This window comes from Anthonomus grandis, chromosome 12 (genome assembly GCF_022605725.1).
Source record: "Anthonomus grandis grandis chromosome 12, icAntGran1.3, whole genome shotgun sequence".
Taxonomy (NCBI): domain Eukaryota; kingdom Metazoa; phylum Arthropoda; class Insecta; order Coleoptera; family Curculionidae; genus Anthonomus; species Anthonomus grandis.
In genome coordinates, this window is record NC_065557.1 from 24,284,431 (window position 1) to 24,297,076 (window position 12,646).

The 12,646-nt window shown below is 32.4% G+C and overlaps 1 protein-coding gene across 6 annotated transcripts in view; it reads right to left on the minus strand.

Annotated features, from left to right (window-relative positions):
* The window catches only part of LOC126742663 (uncharacterized), a 222,033-nt gene that overhangs the window by 137,530 nt on the left and 71,857 nt on the right, over nt 1–12,646 (minus strand). For 2 of the 6 annotated variants that reach the window (XM_050449412.1, XM_050449411.1), the window contains exon 1: nt 8,824–9,927. The exons of the other annotated variants lie outside the window; for them this stretch is intronic. In XM_050449412.1, the coding sequence (XP_050305369.1) occupies nt 8,824–8,989 (166 nt within the window). In that variant the 5' untranslated portion in view covers nt 8,990–9,927. Of the gene's footprint in view, nt 1–8,823; nt 9,928–12,646 lie in introns of those variants that run through there. 6 annotated transcript variants of the gene reach the window in all.

Here is a 12,646-nt window from a genome sequence, read left to right on the forward strand (position 1 = left end):
TATAGGTATTATTTTTTAGCTCTTCTTTTTAATCTAATTTGATTTACAAAAATATAGGTTAAAAAAAGCAAATTTAAAACTCAAAGGGTAACTTCAACTTCAAATTTAAAACTATTTAATTGAGTATTAGATCAACTTCTTCAGAGGTAGTTTTTTAAAGAATATACTTATTTAACCCTTAACTACTGTGGTGCGGTCACCATGACCGCAGCGCTTATCAAGATCTCTAAAATTTGCCCCCTCTCAAGTTATAATGCCTTGGGCGTCCTTGTACCTTTAAATTAGTACAATTCAAGAAAGCAGTGCGAGTACGTCGTGTTTTATGTCTCTATTTTTTTAGTTACGCCGAGTTAAATTTTTTTTGCGGTCATAGTGACCGCAGTACAGTAACGGTGAAATATTTTATTCTTTGCTTGTAACGAATATTCAAATTTATTATGGCTAATGATGCGCCAGGTCCGTCAAAAAAAATTCGGTTTTGCGATACTGATTTTGAGTCTACAGGTTTAAGGTGGTTAGATGAAATCGAAAATGAAATGTTGACTGCAATTGAGAGTGATGAAGATAGTGCCAGTGAAAGTATTTATGAACCAAGTGAACATGACACTGATACAGAACAGGAAAGGGAAGAAGAAGAGTTTGCCAATACCGACGAGCAGGAAGATTCTGAGGATTATGAGGAACCGGTAAACCAAGCTTCCAAAAAATCAAGAAATTTCTATGGCAAAAACCGATTCAAATGGTCATCTGAGAGCTTTACATCGCGAAGCCGAACTCCAAAGCACAATATTGTGCTTCGTTTACCAACTCTACGAGGATCCGCTAGTCTGTTAGGGCATGAAGCACAACCTTTTGCAGTTTGGAACTTGCTGATCACGGATGATATGTTAAAAACTATTTTGCATTGGACTAATGAGAAAATAAAGAAACAAAGGGCCAATCTAGAAAATTCATCAAGATCAGAGCATCAAGATTTGGACATTGTTGAGTTAAAAGCTTTTATCGGCCTGTTATTTTACAGCGCAATTTTTGTGTCAAATCATGAAAATATATCCAGAATATTTGCAACCGATGGCACTGGACGAGAAATATTTCGATGTGTGATGAGTAAGCAGAGGTTTGCATTTCTATTAGCGTGCTTACGCTTTGACAATTCTTTAGACCGAAATATCAGGAAACAAGAAAATCCACTTGCTGCAATATCTGAACTTTTTGATCAGTTTATCAAAAATTGTCAGACTCTATATTCTTTGGGAGTAAACTGCTGCATTGATGAGATGTTGGTCTCTTTTCGAGGAAGGTGCAGGTTTAAAATGTATATGCCCAATAAGCCATGCAAATATGGAATCAAGATCGTATGTATGACAGATGCACGTACACACTATTTTTTTAATGGGTATATATATACTGGAAAAGACTCTGATGGATTTGGTTTGGAAGAACATTTAAAAAAATTTAATAAACCAACGCAGTCTGTATTGAGATTAGTACAACCAATAGCTGGATCAAATCGAAATATTACCGCCGATAACTGGTTTACTTCTTTAGAACTTGTCGAGCAATTAAAGAATCGGAAACTTACGTATGTCGGAACTGTTAAAAAAAATAAAAAAGAGATTCCCCCAGATTTTTTACCTAAAAAAGACAGAAAAGTTGGTAAGGATGGAACTTTATTTGGTTTTACTAAAGACGTAACCTTAGTTTCATATGTTCCACAAAAAAATAGAGCAGTGATTCTCGTATCATCCATGCACCATTCGACATCATTTGACGATGGCACGGAAAAGCCAGAAATTGTAACCTACTATAACTCTACGAAGGGCGGGGTAGATGCCATAGATGAAAAATGTGCCAAACACTCTACAAGTCGCCGTACAAGAAGATGGCCTATGGTTATATTTTTCCGAATCTTGGACATAAGCGGAGTAAATGCCTATATTCTTCATCAGAGTTATAAGAACAATAAAGTAATGGAAAAAACCGACTTTATTAAAATTCTTGCTGATGAGCTAGTCAGGCCGCATTTAGAAAGAAGAGCCAATAATCCAAGAATTGCTCGAGATCTACGGTCTACAATAAAAAGAATTCTAAATATTCCTGAAGAACGTCTGGAACAGGTGGAAATGGAAAAATTGGAAAAAAGGAAAACGTGTTACACTTGTCCTTCAAAACTAAAAAGAAAAACTTTTCATTTGTGCTACATGTGTACAAAACCCATTTGTGTTGAGTGTTTGACAAAGCTTTGCATAAATCGACACTACAGTAGTTAAGGGTTAAGTACAATAAATGTATTTAAGGATTTATTGATCATGGATTGTTAAAGTAATACAAATTGAAGTTCTTATTTTTTTTAAATTCGGTTTTAATTATTTTAGCTCAACTGAAGTATTTACAAATAATTTAAAAAAATATATGTTTACTACATCTACGGATTTATTTGGATCTTCAATTTTGTCCTTGTTTTACGTGAATATTTGACCAGCTCCTTTCATTGTGGATATGTTTTAACTAGGCATCTTAATCAAGACCCCCTGGAGAATTTATTTTCTGTAATAAAAAATATCTGTAGATACAAAGCGAAGTCAAGCGTTCAGCAGTTTTGACTTGCTTTGTGATGTAACATTAATATTTAGAATTTGTGAAGGAGATCTCCACAATTTTTTACAATTGAATTATGGTCAGACCAACCAGGTTTTAATTTCAGATATTGAACGCAATAAAAATGCAACTTATTGTTATTCCAAAATCGCATCTACAAGCGATGTAAGTAGTTCCACTTCTCCCGATCTAAAAATATAATTCAAATCAAACCGTAAGTTTAGATACACGTTCTAATCTAATGTTTCTGGATATTTAGCAACAATTTTAATAGAAAAAACAAAGTGTGAAAACAATTGTGAATAATTTAAAAAAAAAGTATAATTCAGAAATAAGCAATAAGATAGAAATATTTTCAATTAATAAATCAAATAATGTCTTAATAAAAAATACATTTTTTCTAATTAGGCTATCAGACTATTTTTTAAATTTATTTCAAAACAATAAAATCATTTAATAAACCTTATCGTACTTTATAGGTAAGTAATAATTTATTCAACTCTATTTATTATTAGATAAAACAGAAATAAATATACTAAACCTATGTCTATGGTAGATTGATAAATATTTATAGTCATTTTATTTACAAAATTTAGGTATTAACAAATGGATTCTCAATTTCTAATTTCTAATTTTTTTAAATTTTTTTCTCAATGTCGAAACAAACATAATCACACTTATACAGGGTGACAATTTAAAAACTTGAAACAGCCGTCTATTAGGAACAAAAAACTTAATAAAAAAAAGCTGAAAACAGTGTTATTATAAAAATATTTGCAGTATTATAAAATAACTGCAACTGATAGGGTGAGATACACCTCTAAAATCTTAAATAGAAAGAGGGTCGAGTGATACATCATCTTGAAGGTCTTGATAAATGCTTTCCAATGATACCATAGAAAAATACATGTCAGAAAATTATTCTCTATTTATTAAGGACAACAGTAAATAAAAACACTATTTCGAAATGTTTATTCTTATTTAATTAAATGTTTCAAATGATTTCCGTTATTTTGTGACAATAATAAAGCTTACTTTCAAATTCTTGACTTACAAGTGTTCTTCTTAAGATAAATTACTATATATATCCCTCTGAATTTCTAATTCTCGCACTATTAGTGGTTCGACAGGTCTCTGTAACATTTCAGCATACATGTTGCCATTTAAATTTCCTGGTATAAATATTGGGCCGATAATAGCATCTACCAATATACCAGCCCAAAGATCAATTTTCTTAGGGTACTGGATATGCCCTTTTCTAAGTACATGTGGGTTCTCATCATTCCAATAATAGCGGTTTTGCTTATTAACATGCCTTTTTAAATAAAAGACACAATTATCACTGAAGTAAATATTTTTCAAATTAGTCCTTATTGATACCTACATGCACAGATGTGCAGATGTCCACATTTTACAAAATTAAGACTATTAGCATCACACGATTTCTGTTAATAACCAAATCTAGGGCACACGAGTTCCAAGTTCAATTTATAAATAGGAAGCGTGAAAATATAGTAAAAGAAAAAGGGCTATATTCCTGCAATTTTGTTTATGTGGCGCGCATAAGTAATATGTCCGCCACTGTATGAATTAGCGAACTCAGACATGCTATATCCAGCATACACCTGTTGAGTGTCAGATGGCGTAGAAGTATCTAGATTTTTTGCGATTTATTTACCGAATTTAATTGTTTTTAAGCTTACAAATGGTTCTTTTTGCCAACAATAAGTAACTAATAGTTTTTGTGACGTGCTAAATATAGTGTACAGCAAAAAAGTCGGTAAGTTGAATCACTATTAACTATTACTATTTCTGTTTTAAGCAACGTGGCTGTTGCTGCTGGCTGCAATTTTCTCTAGTTTCTTTGCTATTAGGAAATAATGATAATATTATTTACGATTGTGAAATCAGCGAGGATGGAACAGTAACAAATATAGCGCTTTCTCAAACTATTGAGGAGCACTGTAAGTTTTTTTTTTGAAAGATTAACAACCTAATACAAATGTGTAAGTTTTATTTTGATAGATGAACACTAAATATTGAGGAAAATGTTGAGGCTGATACCAGCAAAGATAAGGATTATTATACTACTGATGATAGTGACTCAGGCGGGTCGGAACATCCAGACTTAGAACATTCAAACAATGTGATTAATGATCCCGCACTTTTATCGGAAGCTGAACCTGGTACTTCCGAAGACCAACTGGCAAGACGTCAGCGAAAACGGAAAGGATACGCCGAACCAAATCTTTGGAAGAAAAATAACCAAAAATTGAAAAGAGCAGCTGGTCATTCATATGTTGATAGAAAAGGTATTGTGCGACCTAGAAAACAATTGGAAATAATACGTTGTGCGTGCCGATTCTTCTGCAAAAACATAACTTTTGAACAGCAACAAACCTTACTCTAGGAATATTGGAATTATGTTGATGTTACCAGGCAAAAGGATTAGATTTGTTCATTGCTCAAAGATATGTTAATAGCCAAAAAGAGAAAAAGGAAAGAAGATTCAGAAGTCGACAAAAAAATGCATTTTTCTTACCAGATGGAAAAGGAGAAATAATGGTTCGTGTTTGTCTCCCATATTTTTGTAAAACTTTTGTTGAACAATTTCTAAAAAAATCGTCAACGATGCATTATCTTTAAAAAGTTTAAATGGATTCTACTTTGGACAAGATAATGCAACTCCAAAAGCAAAGGTGCAAAAAGTGCGTCGTTTCCTTACCGCTATTCCTAAGGTACCTTCGCATTACTGCAGACATCGGAGTGCGCGCTTATAATTGGCATCTGATCTTACTACCAGAAAATTGTATGAACTTTATAAGAAAGGAAAAGACCCTGCAGCAGTCAAGGAGCACGTTTTCCGCAGAATCTTTAATGAGTTTGAGCCACCACTCGCGATATTTCAGCCAAAGAAAGATCAGTGCTCCATATGTAACGAGGCAGAACGTAAGAAAACAACTGAGACCGACTAGAACTATAAACAGCTTAGGCAGAGAAAGAAGAATATCGCAATAATGAGAGACAAAGACAAGAAAGATGCAGAGATCTCCGAAACAATGATTTACGCTACCTTTGATTTACAGGCTATGCTAACACTGCGTTTTACTGGTGATGCTCAAATTAATTTTTCTAGAAAGCTTTCCCTTATGAACTTTAAATTCAAAGTTATTTTTGTTAAGAGCTTCAAGATGATGTATCACTTGGTCTCCCTTCTATTTTAGATTATAGGGGTGTATCTCACCGTTTCCAAGTGGTTGCAGATAAGGGTAACTTGAAATTACTTTTGTTTTCTCAGGGTCAGGCAAAATACCTCCCGCTAATGTGACCTCACGATATAATGTGACCTAAATACAAAATTTCTTTTTTTAAAAATTCGCACTTGTTTGGATTGAGTTTTAGGTTTGTTCTTCTCAATTTTTCAAGGACTTTTATCAAATTTGTGTTATGATTTTGTAATGAATTACCAAAAACAATTAAGTTATCGAGATAAATAAAACATGCATCGTAGTTTAAACCCGCCATTGCTACAGTCATAAGTCTTGAGAAAGCACTTGGAGAAATTTTCATCCTCATTGCTAGACGTTTCATTTGAAACTGAACTCTATCGGTAGTAAAAGATGTTCAGGGTCTAGTCTCTGGATGTAATTCACATTGATAATATGCCTGTGCCAAATCTAAATGAGAAAAATAGACTGCACCTGATAAGGAATCCAAAATTTCCGTTGTATTTGGCAGTAGAAATTTTTCGTCCTTAATTTGTTTATTTAGAAGTCGGTAGTCTATGACAACCCTAAACTTTTTATTATCGTTTTTATCTTGCTTTTTTGGAACTAAAAGAAGTGGTGAGTTCCACTCGGAACAAGCTCTTTCGATAATTCCATCTCGTAACATCTTATCAACGTGAAATTTTATTTCTTGTTTTTGAGCGTGAGGAAGCCGATATGGCTTTACAAAAACTGGAGTAGCGCCCTCTTTTAAATGTATTTTTTGTTAGTAGAGGCTTGTAACAGATAGAGGTTCATTTTCAAGATGAAATACGTCTGCATACTTAGCACAAATCTTATCTATTGATAATTTTTCCTGTGAATTTAATGATTTTCTATCAATTAAGTTTAATTTTTTTTTCAACCCTTTCAACCGAAATAGATTGAGTTTTAAACTTAATTGTATTGAAATTTTCTAAACTGAAAATTTTTTAATTTTATTTCTCTTTTTAACATTTAAACACCTTACTGGAATTTTATTATCTTCTGGTTTTACAATAGCACTTGCTACAATTACTCCATCGCATACTTCTTCATTTAAAATTAAACATTCAAATTTCATTATTAAACAATAACAAAAAAAATGTGAAATAACAAAACAATAACAATATTTTATTATTTCACATCTTGGTGGAATAATTGTATAGCAATGGTGATTTTTAGATTGCAATGGTAAAGTATGTTGTTTTCCATTGTGCCAAAATGAAATGATAAAATCTTCATAATTAATAATAGCATTACATTTTGTAAAAAAATCTGATCCTAGCACACCATGTATAGTGTCATCAAAAGCTTCTATTATAGTGAACTCGTAACTTATATTTTCATTATTCAGATTTAATAAAATTTCTGCTGATCCTTGAGAAAACGTAAACCTAGAGATTCCTTTTATTCGCATTTTATTTGAACTGTTTAAAATATCGCTTTTTGCAAGATATCTAGAAAATAAGCAACTTATGCTCGCACCCGTATCACACATAAGTAAAATTTCATTCATACCATATTTTTACACTAATGTAATTTAAGCCATTCATACTATTTACATTATTATAATCGAAAAAACATATTTTCTTCATTTTCCTTGAACCCATTATTTACGTTCGTACTATCACTATTAGTACTATTACTAGAATGTATTACTATTATTCTACTACCGGAGGAATCTGGTGCATTTTCAGCAATATACACTCCATTATCTGACGGTGCACGGTGACGCCTATAATAAGAATTTCGCAAGGATCGGCGATTTGCAAAAGATCCTCGACCTCGAGTCTCAATATTATTGGTATTATTATATGTAAGGTTGTTATTGCTTCTAAAATTATTGTTATTGTATCTATTAACATTTGCGCGATTATTAGGTCTACCTCTATAGAAATTTTGATAACCTCTCCCTCGAGATTTTAAATGATTTGGAGAACGCCTATGATTCTGCCCCCTTAAATGAAAAAGATTTCCGGACACATCTGCCGGCGATTTGATTATATCTTCGTTTAACGCACCATCTATTGCATCCCTTAAAGTTGCATAACTTTTGGCCTTAACTATGGTTCTTAAATCGCGATTTCTTAAGCCGTTTGTAAAAGAGTTAATAGCGGTTTTTTCATTAACTTGCTTTAGAATAGGTACAGAATTTTCATCAACTGCCTGAGATAAAGTAAGATCTAGCATAAGTTGTTCAATTATTTTGCCATATTCCTGTATAGTCTTATTTTCTTGCTTTGCATTAACTAATAAAGTTGGTAGAGCAGTAGCCGACTGCTTAGTAAGTAAATGAATCTTAATGTCCCTTACTAACTCGTTTACCGTTGCGTATTGTGATTTCAATCTTAGTTTGGCATTTTGAGATAGTTTAACTTTTAAAACATATTTAATTAACATATCTTTTCCATTATTATCTAACATTTCATTATAAAGTTCGATACCATCGATGAGCTGTTTGGTGGTACCGTCAGTATCGTCCATGTTCGGTAATAATGAACAAGCTGTTCTTAAATCAAATTTTTCAGGCATATTTAAAGGTTCTTGTACAAATGTTTCTTCCGTGTCAAATTTACTATCTATCGATAACTTATTTTTATCAATTTCCTTTAATCTAGTTAATAGAGACTCCCTACACAAACTAAAATTAGATTTCATATCTGTTAACTATTTGTTAAATAACTATTCTCTTAACATCTGCTACTACTTGATTATCATGAACGCCCTTATTAAAGTTATGTTTTATTTCCTTATACTTATTTTCTAAACCCTTAAGCTCCTCTTGTAACTTTTTATTCCTATCTACTGATTCTCTACGAACCTGAGGTTCTTTTCTTAAATTAAGTTTAAATTGTGTAATTCTATCTAAAAGCTCAATAAATTCTGCGCTCATTTGTCCTAAAACTTCTAGATACTAATTAAAATTATAATAATTAAAAGAGGAAAAAAAATCTACTAGTAATAAAAATTAGCTTACTAAACGTTTTATGCTGTTCATCTTCCTGCTCTTGAAGTTCCAACTTATCCCGTGGGGGTTGTTGTATGTAATGTGTTACCATGTAACGATGTGTGCCATGTAATGTTTGGGTTCGGGGGTTGTTAATATTGACAGGTTGGCATCCCTGGTTGCGCCCTAGCCGCATTGCGCAACTGCTGGGAACGTTCCCTCGGTGCTAGCTCAGGTGTGGAACAACCAGTTTTACCTTCTTACGCGATCTGCTGGCTTCTTGCAATTTCTTTTGCTATTTGACTTATTAGTGCTCTTCTTGACCTTCTAAGACAGTACCAGCGAATGGCTAATACTAATGCTGCTACAGCCTCAACTTCAATTAAGGAAAGCCCAGTACTTGTACTTCCATTAGCCGTTGTTCCTCCACTATTTCCTGACTGTGCGATTATTATTTCCAACTTTTCTTTCGACTGGCCTTTTCCCATTGTTGTTTGATCACTTGTCCACTTTTCACATTAATTTTTCTTTTTGACAAATTTTTAAAATTTAGCGCGACATGTAGGGACTGGCAGGATCGCCATGTAATGTTGGGTTATTCCCATCAGGACAGGTTCGTGGGTAGCACTACGTGCCCTTATTAATTAGACACAACGTGTTCTGTTCATAGCTCGAGATATATATTCAATTAACGTTCATCAAAAATATAGTCGCCGAAATAGTCATGGTCATCAATAATTTAAGTACATTGAACCGATAAGTAATGTATACACGTATAGATCTACTTATTTCCTAATATGTCATTATTGCAATTTTATAGTATTATAATTTGGTATGGCTTGAAGGTGTCAATGGCCTCTTATATTATAACATAGAATTTGTCGCAATTGCTTAGCTTAATTATTAAACATTCCAGACGATATTCTAAATATCATAAAACAAGGGAATAGAGTCAGGAAGGTGTGGCAGCAGTACAAACGACAGACCGACAAATAAATAATGGTAGCTTTATCAAACACAATAAGGCAGAAAATTGCCAGACACAGAGACTCGTGCTGGACAGGAAAACTCGAAAAGCTCACACCACAAGACAACTGACGAGAAGATCCCGATGATTCAGCGCAATAGCCGAGACTATGTGACAGACCAACAAAAATTCGTCGATTTTCTCGCGGAGATCCACAGTGAAGCGCCTGACACAGATCCCGACCAAACACGGATCAGTGCCGCAGCTTCTGAGTTTGGTGTCCTTCCCCGTCTTCCTACTAACAAAGTCGCTTCGCTCCTATACTTTTGGTCCGTGGGGACCAGTATAGAACCTTTAGGTCTTGTCTGTGAAGAGCCTTAGAAGAACACTTAAAAAAAAACACAAATTATCAGGTGTACTTAAGTCTGGTTAGTCGGGAGGGCCAAACTATATATGCGAAAGAGAGGACCAGTTGTTGGGGTATCATGCTTCAAAGAACCATAATGTATTTATAGAGTCGCATTGTATGTCAACATATGTATTCTTTGTCAAATATCTCTCAAAATATATTTATTGTATCCTAAGTAAAGCCTGAATACCAAATTCCAACAAAATACGACCAATAGCAAAAAAGTTACGGTAGTCACGTGACCTAGGCTGAAACTTAAATGTCAGTTATTTGTCATCATTTATTAGTTGTATCCTAAATAAACCATAAATACCAAATAAACCCACAAAACATTTTTTTTTTATCCAAAATCAAAGGGAAAAATTTCGAAAAAACGGTTTTTATTTTTTAAAAAAATGTAACTATAAGTCTGACAATATTCTATCTAGAATAAAGGTGATGGAGAACATTGTAGAGTATTTGAAAGTTAAAGCGAATTCATTCTAACAGAGAATCGAAGGAAATTGCAAAAAACTATAAAATATAAATTTTCAATGATCAAGAGGAGTCCTATGAGAAAAATCACGTACTACTTTTACCTAGTACCTTTAAAAAAGGTTATTTTCAATTTGACTCTAAAATAAATGGAAAACCTATTTCTTTGAATTTTTCGATTTTGAAGCAAAATCCGGGCTCAAACTCAGATTTTTTTTTTGGTTAAAAACCATTCAAAAACTAGTAAAAAAGCCTTATAACAAAAAAAATTTTGACGAATTAAAAAAGTAAATTAAAAAGATTAGGTCCCATAAGAGTCTATGTATAGGGATAAGTCAACCGGGTTCTTACGTCGATTTTTTTAACTTTTATTTCGAACTGTAACTCTGACAACTTTAAATAAAAATTCTCGAGAAAATTACGAGGTATCCGTATGTTAAAACAAATTGATTTTAGCTATCACAGAATCGGAAAAATGTAAAAAACCATTAATCATAAATATCAAACTATCAAGAGCCCTATGGAAAAATTTCAATTTTTTATTTTTCTATCCTGTTTTACTTCAGGATACCTTTCAAAAAGGTTATTACCGACTTAATCCTAAAATGAACGGAAATCCAATTTCTTTGCAATTTTCGATTTTAGAATAAAATCAGAGACCAAAATAAGCATTCCATTAAAATATGCTCCGAATTCGAAATTTCTTTTTTCTGGGTAAAAACGATTTAAAATATAATAAAACATTGTCCAAGATCTATATTAATGACACAATATTATGGGAGAAGATAAGTTTTCTTTAAAGCCTATGTATTCAAACTGATGATTTTTTTTTGAAAGGCAAATCTAAGAATTTAACTAATTAAGATAAAAAAAATAGGTTAATACAAAATATTATCTATAAATTTATATATACGTATCATCTATACAACTGGAGTAATTAGTGATATAGCATTTACAAAGCAAAATAATAAAACTTATATTAAGCATAGAAGTTACATATAATAAAAAAAATATATTTAATTATTGGGTTCATTAAAGTGGTTAGATTTACAAATAGCTGAAAAAAAGACGAAAACATAAATTAAAACACGTTTTTTACACCACATTTATGTTTTTCCTTCTAAATTGGTTGACTAACGGTTGGATACCTATATGTTAAATAAATGTATGTAAATGTAAAAAATAAATGGTCAATTATCAAGAGACCTATAAGGATATTTGAATATTTTATTCTGCTAGCCTGGACTACTTCAGAGAGCCCTTAAAAAAGGTTAATACTGACTTGAAATAAATAGGATACTTATTTCTTTGTATATTTTGATTTTAGAACAAAATTCTAGCATAAAATGAGCCTTTTTGAAAATGGGTCCTATCGGAAAAAAAAATTTTATTGCCACGTGACCTTAATGCAATATTTTAAAAATTTGTAAAAAATCAATAATTGCATCCTAAATAAACTCCAAATACCAAATTTTAACCCAATCAGATCAATAGCAAATGAGTTATGAAAGTCGCGTGACTTTAAAACTCAATATGTCAAATATCTTTCAAAATGTATTAATTGCATCCTAAATAAACTCCAAATACCAAATTTCAACATAATTGGATCAATAGCAAAAGAGTTATGAAAATCATGTGACTTTAAAATTCAATATGTCAAATATCTGTCAAAATTTATAAATTGCATCTTAAATAAACCCTAAATACCAAATTTCAGCTCAATCGGATCAATATTTCCATCTTTGGTCAATATTCTTAAGTTAAGCACACGGGGGGTGTTTCCTCCAGTTCACCGAAACCCTGGGAGACTTACTTTGTAGCAACAGTACAAAAGGTCACACCGAGCCACTTCTTATGTGACGCTATCGACAGAATCACGTATTATTAACATTTAAATTATAAGAGTATTGTATTAACATTTAAATTATGTGAGTTGGGGTGGTTAACAACTTTGACGGGTAAGTGTGACGTGTTGTTCCCCCTTGAATCTCCTCGAGACCTTG